The 23,154-nt window shown below is 41.3% G+C and overlaps 3 protein-coding genes and 1 long non-coding RNA gene across 4 annotated transcripts in view; 2 read left to right on the top strand and 2 right to left on the bottom strand.

The window, feature by feature from the left end:
* The window catches only part of Dpp10 (Dipeptidyl peptidase 10), a 655,550-nt gene that overhangs the window by 380,715 nt on the left and 251,681 nt on the right, over positions 1 to 23,154 (top strand). Inside the window, exon 7 of the mRNA XM_076823446.1 lies at positions 13,143 to 13,246. Coding sequence (XP_076679561.1) covers positions 13,143 to 13,246 — 104 coding nt within the window. The remainder of the gene's footprint in view (positions 1 to 13,142; positions 13,247 to 23,154) is intronic.
* LOC143374584 (uncharacterized) overlaps positions 1 to 23,154 on the top strand; it is a 115,460-nt gene that overhangs the window by 84,783 nt on the left and 7,523 nt on the right. The gene's annotated exons all lie outside the window — the stretch shown is intronic.
* Positions 9,375 to 13,003, bottom strand: LOC143374599 (uncharacterized). Its single transcript, XR_013086699.1, has 3 exons — positions 12,599 to 13,003; positions 12,134 to 12,260; positions 9,375 to 9,650 (listed from the first exon to the last, which is right to left on the bottom strand). It is a non-coding gene; the product is annotated as an uncharacterized LOC143374599 (long non-coding RNA).
* LOC143374874 (uncharacterized) lies at positions 15,576 to 19,067 on the bottom strand. Its single transcript, XM_076823425.1, has 5 exons — positions 17,352 to 19,067; positions 16,618 to 16,719; positions 16,389 to 16,542; positions 15,694 to 15,911; positions 15,576 to 15,652 (listed from the first exon to the last, which is right to left on the bottom strand). Exons 1-5 carry the CDS (start codon positions 18,352 to 18,354, stop codon positions 15,576 to 15,578), a joined length of 1,554 nt encoding a protein of 517 aa, XP_076679540.1. The 5' UTR covers positions 18,355 to 19,067.

Here is a 23,154-nt window from a genome sequence, read left to right as displayed (position 1 = left end):
TAAGTCATCTCAATAGTTTATAAATTGCTTTAATTCTTATTATAGCGTAATTTATTAAAATATTTAAAAATACATGATTTTTAGTCGTATTATATTAATTTTGCGATAAAATCAGTATTATAGTAAACTAAATCTAACAAGAAACAGTTTTATCGTAACATTATGTACAATACGTGTAAAAATCATGTCTTTTCAATTATTCAGATTAATTAATAAATTATAAAAAATTAAAACAATTTATAAATTAAAATAAAAGTCTTTAACCGTTGGTACCGAATACACTTCAATGCGTTCGCTGTTTGTTGCTCCTACATTCTTATCTGACATAAGCTTTCTACGTTTCAGTCAAACTGAAAATAACGCCTAATACTTTTCTTCTCCGCACCATTCTCGTTCTCTAGCTTCAGTCACTTTAAAAAGATGCAGTATTTTGATGTCTATACAATTCTCTATAAATGTCTAAGTGCATTCATGGGTATTGTGTTGTACTGTGGAGCTATTTGTATTAATATTTTTCTGCTGCAGTGCTAGATTGTGATTCAATAACTTTGCATAATTGATTGCATCTGCAGAAAGTGGTGCAAGTCCACATGCAGTAACGCCATGTGATAAAATATTTGCCAGGTTAAGAGATTGCAAAGCAGTTTGTAGAATTGGTACAAAGTTTTATTTTGCTACAGCTATCCACCCATTTTTCATTCTCTAAACTGTGACAGCTTTTTTCCAAGCTTCGTTCAGTAGACGAAATAAGGCAACATCCATTGGCTGGGTTATATGGGTCGAATTGGGATACAATGAAATAAGTTCTATTTCATGTTCCACACATAAATTACTTAGAGCCATTGTAGCATGTGGCGAATGTCCATCTAGGTACATGACTATTGGAAAATTAGTACTTGCAATAAATATAAATTATTTATATTACTCTCATTAAATGGAGAAGTGTTTGTACATACTTTCAAACTCACTTGTGGCTTTTGGTGATATGAAAATTCAATGCAGTGTATTACTTCAACTATTTCAAGATGTGTTGTGAGTTAAGACCAACAAATATTGAGGGGTAATTGTAGCCAGCTTTTAACATTAATTTTTTTTCGGGCTTGACATAATAAAAGAATTACCAATAAGGCAGAATGATGTCAGGAATATTTCTTAACACGCTTCCATATAAAAAACACAAAATGGAGATAAAAGGAAACTAAGAAAGAATAAACTAAATTTTGAATCTTTGCATGTGGTCCATGGGCATATGAAGAATGTTCAGAATGGAATACCCCTGAAGAATACATTTGTGATTCGTATAGTAATTAATTTCAAAACTAAAAAATAATATTTTTTTTTATTAATTTAACAGTTTTCCCACTTCTTTTATAAAGAAAAATCATGGCCGGAATTACCCCACGTTAATTCCGTAATTCCGTAATTTTTGTGTTATTCCTTTCAACTTTGTTGCAACGTAAATTTATGTTTTCTCGGTAATACTAATAAAAACTAGACAGTTGAAACTATCAATTCATATAACAAAAACTAGCAAATGTGTAAGTTGCTAAAATTTTATAGCGTTTCTTCCTTATACACCCGGAATTACCCTGCTTTCCCCTGCTTGCAGTATTCGAATTCGAAATACATATGCACACGTAAAGCGACAAATGCGCATGCGCGTAACATGCGCATTGACGGTACATGTTTTTTCCTGCATTTGCTGCACGCATTATCAGCTAGAAGTTGGAGGATTCTAGGGAATTCTACGAATCAGGTAATACCGTCTATACACTCGCGGTATGAATCGCAACCACCGCAACGGACTCAATTTCGAAGCGAAGAACACATCCCTAGAAGGTTTACGGCAGGATAGTTAGGAAGCGTGCTTCGACCACCGTCCAAACGTCTCGAATTAAATTTATCGTAATCCATCCAACTCTATAGCTAATTGTGAGTAAGTTTAAACATTCCCGAGCAAGCTCACGAGCATCAAACGCATAGAAAACCGTTCCGCTTCGTTACTGCGCTGCGGTCTATGCGCATAATGCGTGAATCGGAACACACCCTTAGAGACTTTTCTGCGGATTTTTCATCGATCGGCGGTGTCGGTACATCAAATGTAGGGACTCCTCGCTGCAACAGTTTACCAATAACCCCCACCACCGCCAACAGTCCCGGGCGCGACGCCTCCCCCCCCCTGTGACGTGTCCCCCTCACCTAAAAACTGGATCGACGCCATTTTGAAATTCCCCTCCCCTCTGTCGTCACCCCCTCACCCGCTAATTCGGGACCCCTCTCCCCACCTCACCCCTCGCCCAAGAGCGCGATACCCCCGCACCGCCTCACCCCCCTCGCCCTGGGGGCCAGAACTCTCTTAGCCTACCTACTAACATACTGCTGAGATTTTCCAGATTAAAATCAGTTCAAACACAGTACAAATCGGAATATTTCTAGAACAGTACTAGATAATTAAATATAGATGTAATATTTCTAATCTAATTTTTCTAAAAATAATCCGATTTGTACCTTGTTTAAATTAATTTTCATATGAAAAAATTCAGTAGTATGTTACTGAAACTTTCATGTCCATACGATAAAAATGTTAAATTTTTACATTCTATTGAAACAAAGAAAATAAGTAATCATTGAACAATCATAACATTATATTGTTTCTCAAAAGTATATACAGGGTGTCCCGAAAATGTCGGAGTTCCTTGAAAGGGGTGACTCAGGGGGTGATTTGAAACAACTTGTTCCATAGCGAAAATATTGTCCGAAGCTTCGTTAACGAGATATTAACAAACCCCCCCGACCAATCAGAGCGCGCGCTTTCCGCCGGAGCTCCCGTTGTAGCGTTGGCTACGCGGTAGGCGGCTGCGCTTGTACTACGAAGGTACGAACAAGCAAGTCGGCATGCATCGAAGGAAACCGCGTTACACAGTTTTTTTTTTAAAGCAGAATCTTAAATAATAATTGTTTGAAGTGAGAGGACAAGAAATACGCAAATTTCATTTCCAAATAAGGCATAAACGAAAAGGTAATGTAACAAAAAATGTACGACAAGTGATCATAATTCGTTATTGAGGTAAAAACCCGTAGTTTAATTACGGCCAACATAACTAAATTTAAAAAATAATATTAGGTGTATGAATAATTTCTTTCAGACTGGATTTACATAATCGGTATAAAGCAACCGAATTTCTATCGCAGTGATATTCGTAAGCTACCAGAAAAATGGCAAAAGGTAATTAAAAATAATGGAAATTATTTCGATGATTGAGTTTTTTCATATTTTTTAAATCAAACTGTTATTGAACCCTAAAATCGAACAGAATTTATTTCTACACCTAATAATCACTAATAAATTAAATAACACTCACCCCCACGGGCATTCCTTTCCTTCCTTTCCTTCCTTTTCGGAAACCTGTGTCACTATGTAGGTTACTGTGTCGATCCTGGTCATCGGTGGACGAAAAGATTTAGGGTAGGGTTGCGCCCACTGCTCAACTGATCGCAGGTATACGACACCACCCGTAGGTAAGGATCGCAACGTCAAGTGCGTCCGGGTTAATGTACCGAATATTCACTTCACTGCACGGCCACTAACACTGATCACTTATTTTACTTTTCATGGAACGTGTTGTTCCTACGTTATAAAATTGGTGGCCCTGAAAGGGGCCGATTACTGTCAGTTGTGCAGTTGCTCGATGTGACCACCCTCAGCGTCTATGCACGCCTTGCGGCATCATTGACTCCGTTGAGAATAATCTTGACGCCAAACGCCGAATCGTACCCTCGCTGGGGGTTTGGATGTGCGGGTATTCCCGTGCAAACGCTCGCACAGTAGCACTTGCTTCCCCGTTGTTCCGGGCGTACACCCAGAACATCGCGTAACATTCTTGAGCGGAGAACATTTCTGGGACGAGATTGCTAGCTGACTGACAGGATTTTTTCCAAACAACTTCCTCTACCCCCAAGTAGTTTCTCTCGTTCCATTATGGGTTAACTCCCACCAGAACAAGAGGCTGTAGGAAAAAAGAAGCCAGCACATTTTCGAAACACACGTGCTTTGCAGAAGTGCAACGAACCACCCATCCTACACTTTCACATAAGTCCGATTACTGCCAATGTATCCGTTGCTTCGAGATAGACAGCAGACACCACGTGTTTCGGTTCGAAAGGGCCCGAAGAGAAGAGAAACAGAAAGTCTTCGAGTTATTATAAAGAAGAAAAGGCCTACAATGAGGGAGTTTCCGTTTTCCAATACCCTGAGTACACGTCAGCTACGAGGCGGAACCAGCTAAGCCATAAATTACCCAAAACACATCGTTCTCTACCCCCGACTCGCAGGACAATACAATCATAAACCGCGACCCTAGCGAAATGCTTTGGCCGACCAGCCTGATTAATTTTTGTGAACTAGCAATTAAAAAGTAATATCCAACATCAATACACCTCGCGGAGAGATACAGGGAGAAAGGGGGTAACTCGTTTACTGCGCGTAGTCCCGCCTGCTTCGTGTTTCCTTCAAATTAAAGACAGATCCCTTATCTCTCGAGTATAAGCACGCGCTAGAATTATAAAACAAAAGCACGCGTTGACGTATTCCGTGCGAGAAAAGGTGGGCATGAATTCCGATTGGTCGGAACCTAACCAATCAGCCCTGCATCTCTCCTAACCGGCCACTGTTTTGAAGAGGCCTTCTTCTCAGCCATGTCTCCTCCCTAAGGCCCACCAGTATAAACACGCGTTTGAATTTGAAAACAAAAGCACGCGTCGACGTATTCCGTGCGAGAGAAGGTGGGCTTCGGGGAGGAGATATTGTTGTGAAGAGGGCCTCTTCAAGACAGTGGCTGCTTCAGAGGGATGCAGAGCAGATTGGTTAGATTAGGACCAATCAGACGCGTGCTTTTGATTTGAAATTCGAGCGCGTGCTTATACTCGAGAGATAAGGGTCCTGCCTTTAATTGGAAGGAAGGACGAAGCAGGTGGGACTACGCGCAGTCAGCGAGTTACCCCCTTTCTTCCTATGTGTCTCCGCGAGACGTATTTAAAATTAATCAGGCTGGTCGGCCAAAGCATTTCGCCAGGGTCGAGGTTTATGACCGTATTGTCCTGCGAGTCGGCGGTAGAGAACGATTTGTTTTGGGTAATTTATGGCTTAGCTGGTTCCGCCTCGTAGCTGACGTGAACTCAGGGTATTCGAAAACGGAAACAGGAATGGAATGCCTTTTCTTCTTTATAGCAACTTGAAGACTTTCTGTTTCTCTTGTCTTCAGGCCCTTTCGAACCGAAACACGTGGTGTCTGCTGACTATCTCGAAGCAACGGATACATTGGCAGTAAAAGGACGGAGCGCGGACTTATGTGAAAGTGTAGGATGGGTCGTTCGTTGCACTTCTGCAAAGCACGTGTGTTTCGAAAATGTGCTGGCTTCTTTTTTCCTACAGCCTCTTGTTCTGGTGGGAGTTAACCCATAATGGAACGAGAGAAACTACTTGGGGGTAGAGGAAGTTGTTTGGAAAAAATCCTGTCAGTCAGCTAGCAATCTCGTCCCAGAAATGTTCTCCGCTCAAGAATGTTACGCGATGTTCTGGGTGTACGCCCGGAACAACGGGGAAGCAAGTGCTACTGTGCGAGCGTTTGCACGGGAATACCCGCACATCCAAACCCCCAGCGAGGGTACGATTCGGCGTTTGGCGTCAAGATTATTCTCAACGGAGTCAATGATGCCGCAAGGCGTGCATAGACGCTGAGGGTGGTCACATCGAGCAACTGCACAACTGACAGTAATCGGCCCCTTTCAGGACCACCAATTTTATAACGTAGGAACAACACGTTCCATGAAAAGTAAAATAAGTGATCAGTGTTAGTGGCCGTGCAGTGAAGTGAATATTCGGTACATTAACCCGGACGCACTTGACGTTGCGATCCTTACCTACGGGTGGTGTCGTATACCTGCGATCAGTTGAGCAGTGGGCGCAACCCTACCCTAAATCTTTTCGTCCACCGATGACCAGGATCGACACAGTAACCTACATAGTGACACAGGTTTCCGAAAAGGAAGGAAAGGAAGGAAAGGAATGCCCGTGGGGGTGAGTGTTATTTAATTTATTAGTGATTATTAGGTGTAGAAATAAATTCTGTTCGATTTTAGGGTTCAATAACAGTTTGATTTAAAAAATATGAAAAAACTCAATCATCGAAATAATTTCCATTATTTTTAATTACCTTTTGCCATTTTTCTGGTAGCTTACGAATATCACTGCGATAGAAATTCGGTTGCTTTATACCGATTATGTAAATCCAGTCTGAAAGAAATTATTCATACACCTAATATTATTTTTTAAATTTAGTTATGTTGGCCGTAATTAAACTACGGGTTTTTACCTCAATAACGAATTATGATCACTTGTCGTACATTTTTTGTTACATTACCTTTTCGTTTATGCCTTATTTGGAAATGAAATTTGCGTATTTCTTGTCCTCTCACTTCAAACAATTATTATTTAAGATTCTGCTTTAAAAAAAAAACTGTGTAACGCGGTTTCCTTCTATGCATGCCGACTTGGTTGTTCGTACCTTCGTAGTACAAGCGCAGCCGCCTACCGCGTAGCCAACGCTACAACGGGAGCTCGGGCGGAAGGCGCGCGCTCTGATTGGTCGGGGGGGTTTGTTAATATCTCGTTAACGAAGCTTCGGACAATATTTTCGCTAAGGAACAAGTTGTTTCAAATCACCCCCTGAGTCACCCCTTTCAAGGAACTCCGACATTTTTGGGACACCCTGTATATATTGCCCTCTATGTATACGTTACATTTCGCTCAGTTGCTGTAACAACAACATATATTACTCAAAAGTCACGATTTTTGGGGAAACGAGTTCAAAAGTTCTGTTAAACAACAACCACTTCTTCTATACTAATAACCGAAAAACTGCAAATTTTGAGTTGTATCGTTGTTGCAGCAAATGAACGATTTCATTACGAGCGATCTGGCAAAATTGTAGGAAGACCGTCAATGGAGAAGAGGAATTACACAAAATGAGAGAAGATAATAAGAATTGCGAAGTTTAAAAAGGATATTGATTCGCAAATAATTATTGTTTCATCCAGAGATGGGCATTATACATAATTGAAATAACCTATCAAATTAAAGACTTTATCTTTATTTCTCGTCGATTAAAAATAACCCAGTGTTATTTTTATTTGAAACGCCACGGATGAATCAATTTTTTCGATGGGAACTTATTCGTCGGCCACAAATAATTTTTTTGATCGAAGGTCTTCGTTCATGAGGTCCCCGAGGCCCGAGACGAGCGACATTGTATCGCTGACCCGTCTAACTTGCCGCCTGGAGTTGCTCGGCGATGTATCATCGATTATGGAGAAACAGAAATTCTTTATTTTTCATCGTATCAATATGAAAGTGATTCTGCCGATTAAATTGACAGAAAATAATTTCAGTTGGACTACTTTGAACGAAACGGACTTTCAATTTTGCAAATAAATTTGATGTGCAAAATCGTTAATAATTGTAATTCAAATTATGTCAGGTTTGGTATCTTTTTCTCTTTCCTTCCTACACTCCCGGACCTCTCTATCTTGCATTGTTGCTACGTTCAGCGAGGCTGAATTCCTGTATTCCTTCAAGACTTCTCGATAAAAAGAGAAAACTCTGTGGCAACTATGCGCCAGAAATTCGTCTACATAGAGTCCCTGGAGATGTCACCTCTGTACATGTTCTTTTTATCGACCGCAATAGTTTCAGTAGGGTCCGTCTGTTTACTGGGGACGCTTCGATCGATTCGGACAATAACAAAAATGAGACGGCCCCCTTAAGTTGACCACTCGATGTTTCGTAGCCAACCATTCCAAATGTGATGCTTTTCGTGGTTACGAACGCGACATGCTACTTTTCGTGGAAAACCTTTCAAACATGCTAGTTTTCACAGCGAAAACCGAAACATGATAGTTTTCCTAACAACGAAGACAAACGTGCTGTTTTTCGTAAGAAAATTGAAACGTGCTACTTTTAGTAACGCACGTCGATTTGAATTTGTAATATGATAATAAGTTACATACCGTTAAGCGCCCAATACGTGTGCTGCTGACGCGATGTAAGATCACGGCAACGTTATAAACGGACTGTAACATAATGTAAGGAGTTACCGCGGTGGGACGACGATCTTGCCCTCACAACGTGGCCGACCGAGGTAACGAGACCGCGATAAGCTAACGGTCTTGCCCCCCCCCCCACTCGTCCGCAATTACCGGGAACCCACGCACAGTGGGCCGGATTCACTCATTTGTTGCTATTCTAGTCTTTTTTTAAGATATCGGAAAGAAATGGACACCAAAATATAGGATAATATTTTCCCTTTCTAATTATTTATAATTTAATATTTTTGACATTCATTTATTTATTTTTCATTTTTTTAACTTGATTGTGAAATTTTTTTTGAAAACTATTCATTTAGTACTTTATTAATGTCCTTTTCAATGGTTTAGGTCGAATGTTCAGGAAACTTTTCATTTCCAAGTTATAAGGAATAGTCGAAAAATAAAGGAATGAAGCCAAATATCGTTTTGTTTAAATTGAAGGCCTATCTTTTGCGCTAAACATCATCTTCTATAGTTTCAATTTTTTTCATAATTAAGTTAAAATAATGAAAAATAAATAAATAAATAAATGTAAAAAATATTAAATTATACATCATTAGAAAGAAAAAATTGTATCCTATGTTTTGTTGTCAATTTCATTCTGATATCTTATAAGAAAAGAACAAAATGGCATCAAATCAGTGAATCCGGCCCACTGTGCGGCGCGAGAGGGTCTCGCACCGAGTGATTCTCTCGCTGCCGAAAATCAGCGGACGAAGACATATAGGTCGGGGGCAAAGGCTTATTTGGCAGAAACCGCCTAGAGCGTTTGTACGAACAGTACGCCTCTTCCAGAAACCTCCTGTGCGATTCCACGTTCGTGTGCCGACATTACTCCTTGTGAAATATCAAGCTATCGTGTAAGCACCCGTTCTAGTGCGTCCACAGGCGGAGTATCTAAGTCTTTTTAAATTCTTCTCCTCTACGGTTTCCAGTAAGGACACTGTGAGCCAACCTCTGGACGTAGGCTGTTATCCGCCATCGATCTTCCGAACAGATTCACCTCTATTCTCGGGAGCGTCCCTATAGCCTCCATCTCACTCGCGGGTTGTGCCCACTGGGTGAACGGACCCCAGGATCTCTGACCAGGGTCCAGTGGCAGGGTTGGCCCGCCAGGACACCGAAAGGCCAAACCATCTTTCCTTTCCCACTTCGCCGAACCGCTACCGACGATCGCAATACGCACCGCGAGACCGACCGCGACTCGCGATAGCTTAAGGTTTAGGCTAACCAGGGGACCTTCAGGACTGGCAAACTCAGAAATTGTTTATACTTAGTGTACGTGAAGGTCTTCACTCGGACTTTAATTTCCGGAAGCAGTAAGGCACGCTTCCCAGCCAAATTCGAGAAAATCGACTTTGAAAAATGTGGAGTTACCTTATATATATTTGATAGAAGCCGATGACCAACGAGCAGCGTGGGTCAGTGCATAGCGCTCCCGACTAGCAAGCATGAGGTCGTCAGTTCAAATCTCACTACTGGAACTATTTTTTTTTTCATTTGCATACCTACACCTTTCACATGCAAAGTTTATAAAATTCATGCTAATTAACAGATATGTAAACATGTGTTATATGTATGGGTGTACGGTGTATACCGGTGCTCCACCTCCCAGGAGATGGACATCACTTTCAATTAAAAACACACATCTTATTTCAAATTGTCTCTTGCTTGAAAAATCGTACTTTTTATTGCACATATTCATTTTTAAATAGGAATATTTACAATAAATTAGATTTTTCGTCCAAAAATAAATCACGTAGAGTAGAAAATAGAACTTGGAAACGAGATAGTGGCGAACGGCGGTTAGCATACCCACAAGGGTCGCGTACATCGTGGCACGAAAGGCGCATAAGTGCGTCAACCGGGGGTGTTCCAGTGACCTGCCCTTGATCTCGAACTTACGGTTCACATTTACCGGTTTCGATTTTATTACTCTACACGGCGTACCTAGATGCGTTTTATAATTAGCCGACTGTCGACTCGTTAATATTCGACGTTTTGCCCTTTTTCCCCCTTTTATAATGTTTCGCCAAGCTCTTTCTTGCAAGCTACCAGCTTTATACAACTACCCGGACCTTAAACATTTACAATTAGGGAAAAACCCCACTTTGGTGGGGCAGACACGATGTCCTATGGAACCAATAGGTGTTAAAAATCGCAGTTCACTAGCTAATGAGCTTTCGCAGCAGTGACACGCAGAATTCGGTTCATAAAAATTTCGCCATAAGTAAACGGTGTACGGTACGGTTTATTGTGGGTGTACGATACGGTTTGTTGTGAGTGTACGGTATGCAATAGGCGGCATCATGTCAGATATCGAATCCGTTGATATGCCTGACCCTTCGACGGTACGGGAAGATGCTGTTGGAGGATACTGCTGCCAGGAAGTTGACAGATTCCGGTTAAAAGCTGCTCTTGTCTATTACGAGCACCTCCTTTCACAAGATGGACTTATAGGAGAAAAATCTTCTGCAGTAATTAGCGAAGAATCTATGCTACCCGCAGAAGATCTTTATAAATATACAATGGAAATTCTGTCTGATAAGATGTTTGTCAGAGATGACGAGTTAATTATGGCAGATGAAGACGATGACGAAAACAATTTCGAAGAAGTTGGAGGATCGGATTCTCCCGACGAATCCCAGTATGAGCCAGAGGAAAAGAAGATAAAAAGCCAAAACAATACTCCATTAGCTTATAAAATAAAGGTCTGTAATATAGCTAAAGCTCATCCTGGTTGGAGCCTAAAAAATTTGCACAGAAAATGATGCTCCCGCTTAAGTAATATGAGAGCCCTGAAGAGATGGGAAGATCAAATTAAAAGTGGTGGATCCGCGATTGAGAAATATGGGATCATCGATTCGTGGACCTACGATCGCTTCACGGAAGCTCGACAATCCAACCAACAAGTTACGACAAGGAACTTGCAGCAATGGGGTTTGCCTGCTGCAAGTCAATTCGATGGTTTCGATTTTAAAGCTTCTGCATTGTGGGTTGAGCGATTTAAACGAAACCATCGAATTCGACAAAGAAAAATTACGAAATTTGTGTCAGAAAAAGACAGCGCAACAATGGAGGAAAAGTTGAACTCTGCAGAAACTTTCCGCGGCCAGGCGCGTGCTTTAATACCGAATTTCGATCGAAATTTTGTGATCAATACGGACCAAACAGGTATTTAACAAATTTTATTACTTTTTATAATTAATCAAAGTATAGACTTTTGAATAAGTAATATAGTCTATTTTTTTAAATATTTCTTAGGACGTCAATACCAGTCCACTTTTGACAGAACTCTCGCAAACCGAGGATCAAAGGTGGTCCATGTTCAAAGGCAAAACATGAACAAGGTAACGCATGGTCTACCGACTTTTTATAGGCAAGTAAAAATTTTAATAAAGCGGATTCAAAATTGCGCCTACTTGATTGAACAAGGACGCGAAGTTAATTCCCGCGAATATTGTATCAAAATCCATTCGATAGTGCACCACCAGATGTCCTCCCCAATATTTTCCAATATGCTACAATACGCTTGGTTTGCTGCAAAACTGTGTGACAATAGGTAACTATTTAATAATGTTAATGAGGTATGCTTTGCTCTGGATATATTGAAAATAACTTGCGCATGTAAGAATTCGGCGTTCATACGGTGTGCTAGATGCCGTGAAACGCTGTGCTTTGTCTGTTTTTACGATGCGTATCACTGTGGCTCGTGTGACACAAATAGTTGACGCGTAAAGCGCCAGAGTTTTTATATTACATTTTTTTTTGCGTTTTGATACTCATAGTTTGTAACATGTATATATTAGATGTAAGTATTGTATATATCTGTACATATGTATTTTCGATAATTTAGGTAGCTTGCAAAAAAGAGCTTGGCGAAACATTATAAAAGGGGGAAAAAGGGCAAAACGTCGAATATTAACGAGTCGACAGTCGGCTAATTATAAAACGCATCTAGGTACGCCGCGTAGAGTAATAAAATCGAAACCGGTAAATGTGAACCGTACGTTCGAGATCAAGGGCAGGTCACTGGAACACCCCCGGTTGACGCACTTATGCGCCTTTTGTGCCACGATGTACGCGACCCTTGTGGGTATGCTAACCGCCGTTCGCCACTATCTCGTTTCCAAGTTCTATTTTCTACTCTACGTGATTTATTTTTGGACGAAAAATCTAATTTATTGTAAATATTCCTATTTAAAAATGAATATGTGCAATAAAAAGTACGATTTTTCAAGCAAGAGACAATTTGAAATAAGATGTGTGTTTTTAATTGAAAGTGTATACACCGTACACCCATACATATAACACATGTTTACATATCTGTTAATTAGCATGAATTTTATAAACTTTGCATGTGAAAGGTGTAGGTATGCAAATGAAAAAAAAAATAGTTCCAGTAGTGAAATTTGAACTGACGACCTCATGCTTGCTAGTCGGGAGCGCTATGCACTGACCCACGCTGCTCGTTGGTCATCGGCTTCTATCAAATATATATAAGGTAACTCCACATTTTTCAAAGTCGATTTTCTCGAATTTGGCTGGGAAGCGTGCCTTACTGCTTCGGGAAATTAAAGTCCGAGTGAAGACCTTCACGTACACTATGTATAAACAATTTCTGAGTTTGCCAGTCCTGAAGGTCCCCTTGTAAGCCGCTTACACACTGTGTGCCAGCACAGACCTGGCCGGGATACACTGTACCTAGCGTTAACATCGAATAAATTGTCGTACTCTACCTTACCTTTGCGTCTGGTCATTCGATCGGCAGCCCTGGACAACCGTCCTGAGCTGGCGATATAGTTCCTCCACCCTTCAACCGGTAACCTCGCGAATAAAGGTTACAATAACAAAGCTGGGACGTAACATTTATAAATGCTAATTGACCTATAGGCTGCATCCACAATTGTATTTTGTTACTTTTAAATAGAAATTTGGAATTATTAAACAAAACTTTATTATCTATGAATGTGTATATAGAGATATAATTTTCATTATAGCCAGGAACACCGAATCCTGTGGCACGACTCTACGTAGCAGATTTGGCAGATCCAAAAAACATTCACACGAAGGTAGTGAAACCACCACCCACCATCGAGCTTACGTGAGTTTACTTATAATATTAATGAATACACACTTACTTTTGCACAATTAAATTTGCAATGTCTAGTAACACCAATGAGAAATTAATATGTATCTTTAAGGGGTAATGCCACTCTAGTGCCCGGGAAAATAGTCTGATTTTGAGAATTTTTCATGCGAGTATAGAGATCCCCATAAAAAAACTTTAAAAAAAGTACAGAAATGACGCCAGGTACATGAAAAAGTCAAGTACGAAAAAGAGTATTATCAAATAAATCATAAAAAAATAGAAGATAACATTAATTACAATATAAAAAAAATGTGCAATCAAAAGGAGCTGCAAGTACATAAAGGTGTTTTCCAGCAGGCAAAGGCGACACTGTGTAACACAACGTAAGATTTGGTTAAATACTTGGCGTCGCCAGGCAAGGTATTCTCAGATCATCAATACCCATAGCCATACCTTCGCTCTCACAGGCTTTCAGATAATTTGCCAATTTAAAACTCTGACAAATATGAGTACACTTTCATTATTTTGCGTTTTTAAATAATTTTTAGTCATTGACACCTCGACCTTGCCTGGCCACGCCAAGTATTTGACCGAACCTTACATTACAAGGATCTTTCAGATTTTTCCATCGAGTGAAATTGTGTTTTATTATATCTTGAAATTCAAATGATTTTTTAAGCAGCTTAGGCAGTGCAAGATGTACCACACAATTTGTACTGATAGTGGTACTGGTGTAATTACACGTTAAACATCTTAATACCTTTGTTATTTCGTGTCGTACTGCATTCTCAATAAGAATCTAAACATCACAAAGGGAGGTAATAAAGTCAGCTGCATCATTATACCTTTTTTATTTAGCTGACAATAAATTTTTCACCATATTTTAGTTACAACTTAACTTTTGCTATAATAAGTGTAGAGACTACATAATGTGTCCGAAGGAGGTGAGAGCGTATGCCAGAAAGTCTTGTTGCAGGAAATCGCTTGATGACTCCGTCAGCCATGTTGATTGTTGCCACTCGAACTACGTTGTCGGAACCAGGGTGTAGCTTCAAGATTCTACCAAGGTGCCATTTTAGGGGAGGGGTGTTGTCTTCCCGAAGGACAACAAGAGTGTCAACCTGAAGAATATCCGATGACTTCCATTTACTGCGTTGATGCAGTTCATGCAAATACTCGACATGCCATCTCTTCCAGAAATGTTGTACAGCCTGCTGAATGAGCTGATACCGATTAAGTCGATTCTGTCTACAATCGAGCAGATCATGTTGCGTTACTGCTATCAGAGTATCGCCAATTAAAAAATGTCCCGGTGTGAGAGGAGTAAGGTCATTAGGATCACAAGAAAGAGGATGAAGAGGACGGGAATTCAAACATGCTTCAATTTGCGTCAACATTGTATAAAGTTCCTTAAAATTCATTCGTTGCTCACCTGTGACTCGTTTTAAATGATGTTTAATCGATTTTACCGCGCTCTCCCAGAGACCTCCAAAGTGTGGTGAGCGTGGTGATATGAAATGCCATTGAATCTTTTCTCGCGATAGCGTATTCTCTACTTGTTCTCCGTGCAATTTACTGTTGAATAAATTGCTCAACTCATTTAGTTCGTTTTTCGCACCTATGAAGTTTGTCCCAATATCAGAATAGATATTTTGAATACGCCCTCTCCGCGGTATGAAACGATACAAGCAATTCAAGAATGCATCGGTGGTCAAGTCCGTGGCAAGCTCACTATGAACAGCCTTTATCACAAAACACACAAAAATACAAAAATAAGCCTTGTGCGTTACGCGACTCCGTCCCCTTTCCTTCAATAATACTCGACCCGCGTAATCCACTCCGCAGGTACTAAAAGGTCGAGCAGGAGTCACCCGTGAATCAGGCAGGTTACCCATAATATAATTTATGCCAGTCGGCTTCACTCTAAAGCATTTAACGCAATGGTGCAAAATCCTCTTTACCGTGTTTTTTCCTGATAAAATCCAAAACCGAGTGCGTAAAGACGCGAGGGTGTGCTGATAACCTGCATGCTCTTTGATGTTCATAGTTAATTACTAGAGTCGTAAACGAGTGAGTTACAGGCACAATAACTGGGTGTTTCTGATTATACCTTATAGGGGCGTTTGCAACTCTGCCGCCCACCCTAAGGATATCGGCACTATCAACAAATGGGTTTAGTGACAACAATTTACTCCTTGACAGAAGAGGTTTGCTATTTTCCAACGCAGTAATTTCCGCGGAAAAATGTTCTTCTTGAACAAGTTTTACTAAAGCTATTTCTGCATTTATTAATTCACGTGCGGTCAGGCTACCGAAATTCGTAGATTTGGCATTCCTTGCCCTAAGTTCTCGAGTTCCCTGGCTTCGAACCTTGTTTAATATGTTGTTGATGAACCTCAGGCAGTACGCTGTTATTCGCTGTAATTTTATATAAGACGAATAACGCGAGAAGAGTTCACAAGGTTCATTCTTCGTCGCCCCGATGCAAACTACCTTTGCTTGCCGTTGTTCTGGCAGATTCTCTGGTGGCGCATAATGTAAATATGGCCTTTGCTTGGCCATTTGTGATAGCCACGGTGGTCCAACCCACCACAGAGAGTTATTTATTAATTTATCTGGACTGATGCCTCGTGAAATGATATCAGCTGGGTTGTCTGAAGACACTACGTGCCTCCAACTATCGACAGAAGTTAACGCTTGAATTTCTGAGGTTCGGTTAGCTATGAAAGTTTTCCACCTATTTGGTTGCCCTTGTATCCAGGCTATAGTTATAGTGGAATCAGACCAATAATATTCCCTTTCGATATATATTTGTATGGCTTGTTTGACCCTTGCGGCTAATTGAGTTAGAAGAAGGGCTTCACACAACTCTAAACGTGGTAAAGAGACCGATTTTAAAGGAACAACTCAGGATTTGGAACATAATAACCGAACCCTCCATGCACCTTGCTGGCTCATGGTCCGCAGGCAGATGCACGCGCCGTATGCCCTTTCCGAGGCATCCGAAAATCAGTGCAATTCTACCTGCTGAGCATCGCTACACATGACGCGTCGTGGAATTACCAGGGACCGAATAGTGTTGAGCTCTGCTCGAAATGTTGACCAATGTGTATGTACATCTTGAGATAGGCTTTCGTCCCATCCTACCTTTTACTGCCAAAGTTGTTGCATTACCAGTTTAGCTTTTGTAACGACAGGACCTATCAAACCAAGCGGATCAAAGATTTGCGCGATCTCAGAAAGAATGACGCGTTTACTTATTCTAGCCGAAAGATCCCTTCTTACAGCATAGTGAAGTTCATCACTACCTGTAAACCACAACAAACCTAAAATTTTACACTCCTCTTCATTTGTCTTGATTTCTAATGTACCTTGGAACTCACTTGCTCCTAATGCGCAACTATCGTTGCTTGCCCAGTTTCTTAGGGAAAACCCAGCTTGATCTAATATCTGAATTAGTTCCCGTTTGAGCTTCTGAACCTGGTCTAAAGTTTCACAACCCGTAAGAAGATCATCAACGTACAAATCTTCGATGATTACACGACTCGCGACCGGAAAATGTGATGATTGTTCCTGCCCTATTTCTCGCAATACTCGCGTGGCAAGGAACGGAGCTGAGGCTGTACCATACGTGGTCGTATTTAACTGGTACGTACTGATTGAAGAATTGGTATTTGAACGCCAAAGAATGCGTTCATATCTGCGATGCTCGGATCGGACGAGCACGTGTCTATACATTTTCTCTACATCAGCAGAGAGAATGAATTTGTGTTTTCTGAAGCGGAGGAATATCGAAAACAAATTGCTTTGTACGGTCGAACCCATTAGCTGAGCATCATTTAACGACACTCCAGACGACGTTTTTGCCGAACCGTCAAAAACAACGCGAAATTTGGTTGTTGTATTAGTGTCCCTACATACAGCATGGTGTGGTAAATAATAATTTTGTTCTGTCCCCACTGACAGATCGTCTAGTCGAGTAATGTGCCCTAAATTCTCGTATTCTTGCATAAATTGTTGATATTGCAATCGTAACGTCGGGTGTCGAGTTAGTTTACGTTCTATACTAAGTAATTTTAAAAAAGCTAAAGGCTTTCAGCTTGACTCCTTGATTCACCGAGTTCGGTAACTTTATCATTAAAGGGAATGCTAACTACGTAACGTCCTTGTGCATCACGTGTTGTCGTGTCACTAAAATGTCGTTCGCAATCGTCGACCTTTGTAATGTGTTGATGCGTCGAATTGTGGTTTTTGATTTCCCAGAATTGTGAAATTGCATGTTGTAAACCTTCGTTCGACACTGCATGACAAACGTTAGAATCCTTAGTCTTATTGCCTAAATTCCCGCTTAACTGTCCTCCCAATATCCAGCCAAGTCTAGTTTTATGCCACACTAAATCACCGGAAGCAATCCTGTGTTGCCCGACACAAAGCAACTGCCAGAAAAGGGCGGCGCTGATTAGCAGGTCAACTCGACCGAGCTTTGCAAAGTGTGGGTCAGCCAGTGTAATGCCCGCAGGTATAGGGATGCTCATCCGATCAAGAGGTACGTTCGGCATATCGTCCGTAATGTCCTTTATAACAAAACACGACAAATCTGCCCGGAAACTATTGCACCTAGACTTCAATGTTACTCGCGCCCTTGAATGGATGCTATTACCCCACCTGCCTAATCCAATGACATTTGCGTTAACGGTAGTGTGAGTGATTCCAAAATCTTTACAAAAGGATTCTGTGATAAAATGGGCTTGTGATCCTATATCTAATAACGCTCTACATTCATGTACGTTGCCCTGACTGTCTTCGAGAAGTACTACTGCCATTGATGAAACGGTATAATTAGATGATAAACTAGCGGTGTTAGACACGCAACGTTCGGATGGAGCGTCACGTGCTACAGCGCTGGTTGACGGTTGCGCAGAGTCTGCACTGTTCGGAACCACATTTTCGATATGTAAGAGAGTGTGATGTTTTTTACCACATTTCTGACAGTTTCCACGCGCACAAGCCTTGATGCTATGCCCGAGTAGAAGACAGTTAAAACAACAACGTAGCTGCTTTACAGTCTCGTGCCTATCCGCGTGAGACATTGCCTTCAACTGGGAACAATATTGTAACATGTGTTCTCCATTGCAAAGTACGCATTGATTTTACGTGCATGCCACATGACTTGCTACAGGTGATTGAAATTTATTAAATGGCTTACTATAGTCGCCTTGTCTAGGCGAAGACTTCTTTACAATACCTAACGATTTCGAAGCTGTTCGTTCAAGAAGTTCCGCTTGTCGTTCTAAGAATTTGGAGAAATCACTAAATGTCACTGCACTCGAGGAATTGATATATTTTTCTTCCCAATCCTTAAAGGTTACTGAATCTAAATTTTCTGATAAGACTAAAATGATTAACGTATCCTAAGACTCAACTGATTCGCCTACTGCACCTAAAGCGCGAATGTGGTTATGTGCATTGTCTATGAATTCACGAAGCCCGGAACCAGACTGCTTTTAAATGGACGGCATTCATAAAAATGAAGTTGCGTGGTGGTGAATCAACGCCTTAGGATCTTCAAAACGTTCTTTCAATGCAGCCCATGCCACACTAAAGTTTGCATCAGAAACACCCAGAACCTGTACTACACGTGCTGCTGGACCCTTTAAAGTTGAGTTTAAATAATGGAAACGCTTAATGTCAGTAAGCCTATTGTTTCCTAAAATGAGCGATTCGAACGTTTCGCGGAATTTCAACCATTGATTATAATTACCATCAAAATTTGGTAAATGTATGGTTGGGAGTCGCGGCAATTCGTGTGTATCTGTGATCAAAGGCGTGGATGATACGGCCGGAGGTACGGGCTCCGTGGCAAAACTCCGATGCCCTTGTGGGAAGCGAATGCATGATATGTGTTTCTCGACCCTTGTTATAATTTTGAAATATGTCGATTCAAAAGTAGCGTGAGTAGCTTCTTCATCAGTTCCGAAAACTAAAGCCTCGATTTGCATTTGAATTTGATCATACTTGTACAATGGAGAGTTTATATTTAAACGTTTTTCTAACACATCTATATCTGTGTCACTACCAAAAGTTTCATAGAAATGCTTAAAACGAGTTAGAGCTCTCTTGGTATGACCGCGACTTGCGACAAGTGCGTTTAATTGCTCCATCCTGGTTTGATATTTACGCAAATCAAAGAAATGAAGAACGACTTACGGGAAGGAGAACCTGTACAGAAGATTGGCGATGCTGGCAGTCCCAATCACTGATGGTTCCAACTATCTCGTTCAGGGGTGGTGATGTCCTACGATGATGTCACCTGATGCTGTTTGGCGTACTGTACACACACCCCTGCTGCTACAAAGTTGACAGCACCAATTGTCTCGTCCAAGGACGGTGATATCCAACGTCGACGTCACCTGATGCCTTCCTGGATGCTGTGATGCACACACTTCCGCTGATAGAGATCTGACAGCGTCCACTATCTCGACCAGGAACGATGATATCCAATGATGAATTCACCTGATGCACTCCTGGTTGCTTTTAGCTGTCATCTACTTGAATTCAACAGGCGTGCGGCACCAACGAAGCTGCCAATTTTGCGCCTCGTTGCCAACTGCTTGCAACGAGTCGCCGTACGATGTGGAACTTTGTAATTATCTGAACACCGTAACTACTAATCCGGCTCGAAGGACCAATGTTAATACTCGTGGTTGATCATTCAGATCGTTCGGGTGTTGTTAGATTTTGCACGTGATGTGCCGACTATAAAGCTTCACTTGAAGGACCATCCCTTTTGATGGATAAGGGAAAATAATTGTGTACAAGTCTAACTTTCGTGAACGTGTTGTGTCTTTATTCAAAGCTAGTTTCTATCTGCCTGCGAGGCGTACATACTTTTCCGAAGAAAACTACAAAGCCCAATCATTGGCTGTTAACGAAAACCGGGGTGAGAAAATCACGGTTGCTATTGGTCGCTTGAAAACAGTGGGTGAAGCAACACCGTGGTGGGAAAACGTAGCCGGCGTGGCGGCTCGACTTTACCCAAACGTGCATCTGGCAATACTCAAGGTCAAGTCCCTCTAAACAGTTGACGAAAATTTGGGCCTAACCCTGAGATGTAAACATCTGTAACGCAGACGACCAGGCTAGACCTCAAGTACGGCCTGCCGTAATAAATTTTACAGCCCTGTCGCTGTTACAGGGTGTCCCGGAAAAGGGTGACCAAGTGATGCGTCGACAGAAGATGCTTCATTTTTATCCAAGTTTGTGCGACCCTTTCATTTTTATCCAAGCCTGTGCGTCCGCTTCATTTCTATAAGCTCCAGGGGAGAGTAGAGTAAAACGAAAAGGGGGGGGAGGGGTAAAACGGAACATCAATGTTTCTCTTAGACAAGAGTTGCGAATGAATTGGTATCGCGTGACGTGGGACCAAAGGGTCCTCACAGCATTTTGTGACAGACCATAGGCCCGCGCACACGATACTTTTCCGTTAAGAAAGCTGGAAAAAATTCATTTATCGACATTTCAATATTGTTTTGTACATTCGACCACTTTTCGGCTTGGATTTCGAAAATTAATAACGGTAAGTACATCGTTGGATTCTATAGTCCTTACGCTACATTTTGACGTATTAAAAAGTTCATTACCACACGCTGAATTGTAAATATTAAATGTTTACTAAATGACTGCATGTAAAGGGTAGGCCCATGAGGCCTGCACCAGTGCTGAAAAGGAAGATGATACATTTGTATGTGATTTTTGTTCATAAAATAATAAACAAACTGTATTAATCTATCCTTATTTTATGATATTATATTTATAGTTGATTATTTTCCGTAATTTTCATGTTATCTAAAGTCATTTTCAGATATATTGGCCGGTGAGTTTCGTGACGGGTATTCTTCCAAACACACTGCTTGCCTGCCTCGGTGCTCATTTTCTCTACATTCTCGTTTTCCCTCGGGCTACGCCTACTCGTCGGGTGGTGGGAATTGGTGTCCGTGACGCACGTACACAGGCAGCGACGCACCCCCAACTTGAGTACATAGACGGGACAAGATTCCGAGCAGACGTTTCTCGCTTCTTTCTTGCCGAAGGCGAGAGCGAGATGACACGATAGCGAGTCAGAGTTCCTCGCGAATAAATACAGTACAGATATTGTAATGCGGAAGATAACTTATAATGAAAAATGTAACAGTATTTACATGTAATTGCATGTACATTTTATTGGATGAGAATTGATTCGACGAATGAAGATAATTTTTTATTGGATGAGAATTTATTCGTCGAATAAAGATAACTTTTTTATTCGATGGAAATTTATTCGACGATTAACGATAATTTCTTATTCGAAGGTTTTGTTCGAATAAATTCCGTGGAATAAATTTTTCATCCGTAGCATTTATCTTTTCGAAGCTTGCGAATAAAGCCCCGAATTACTTTCGTCAGCGTCGAAACTTGGTGAGTCACTAAGATCTCAAGTCGCTGTCGCCGGTTCTTTGTGTTCGGCGCTCACCACTCGGCCGGGCTCTACCCTCGGCGGCTCGAATAAACACGCTCGACGCTAACGAAAGTTATTCGTGGCTTTATTCGAAGGCTTCGTAAAGATAAATGCTACGGATGAAAAATTTATTCGACGCATTTATTCGTATAAAGCCTTCGAATAAAAAATAACTTCGAATAAATTCTCATCGAATAAAATTCCTTGCTCTTCGAATAAAGATAACTTCGAGTATTCGAGCCTCGAATTGTTACGTATGTGGAATTTCCCATACGCCGCTCTCAAGAATTTCCGAGCTCGCGTCTGCGACGGGAAAACGCCCTAAAATCCTTTCGCTTATCACAAACCACTAAGGGGAGTCATGATCTCGACCATCTGGATCACGACCATGGGAACGGGCGTGACGCGACGACGACCCATACGGATTTCCTTATATGGAGATCTCTAACGAATCCCCACTCATTTTGGGACTATATAAACCCTTTAGTTTCAACCCTCTTTGGTTCAAAGCAGTGAAGTCACGCGTAGAGTCACGTCGTGTCACGCTCGTACAGAGTTGGTTAGATTCTGTAGGATCGGGCTCGAGTCGCCATACGGACCAATAGTTAACCTCACAGAATCCGCTAGTTCAGTTATATTCTGGGTTACGATTGAAATAACTATTCTTACGCCCCGCATTACCAGTGCGTTAACACCGTGCAAATATTGGTATTTACATTATTTAATCACTAATCGCGACACCTACATCTGTATAAAAATTGATTATTGAATATACTAATGGTGTTCACTTGTAAATCGAGTAGATTCGTTAACCCATCTTTTACCCAGCGATCCTTATAATATTAGTAGCACACACCCACTGATACAACTTTACCGCTCGAGATGTATCAAACTTTAATTAAGAGTTACGAGGCATTGCTAACATTTCCTGTGACTGCCTGATTTCGCATCAGGTTCGTTCACCTCCAACACCAAAACAAGGAATCTATACCAACCCAGTGGCTCCCCGATTTCGCATCGGGGTCGTCCACGTTTTAACCCTCCTACGGCTCCCTGATTTCGCGATAGGTTCGTCCGCGCACCTAACTAACAAATTCATAAACCGTATTCCTTGGGAAATACCCCTCTCGCCGGCCTCTCGCGTTGCTGCAGCCCTGGCTCGTAACAGAATAAAGAATAAAAATTATTTATCTTTTGTTCGTTATTTCAGATTTTTATTTAGATTAATTTTTGCGCAAATCTGGAGCGTACAATGCACGTCAACGACGAACTGCTTTCGATCATGCTTTCTCTCTTTCGTAGTCGACGGCAATTACGTGTGATTCTTTTGTCCGATCTCGCTCGTTCTCGGATTCTCTCACTCTTGACCAAAGAATTCCAAGTAATTGTGGGGATAGTCGCCGGGTTCCTAACCAGGGATCGGCGG

This window comes from Andrena cerasifolii, chromosome 11, assembly GCF_050908995.1.
Source record: "Andrena cerasifolii isolate SP2316 chromosome 11, iyAndCera1_principal, whole genome shotgun sequence".
NCBI lineage: Eukaryota > Metazoa > Arthropoda > Insecta > Hymenoptera > Andrenidae > Andrena > Andrena cerasifolii.
The sequence above is the reverse complement of the archived record's forward strand: the minus strand, read 5'-3'. Positions and strand labels throughout refer to the sequence as shown.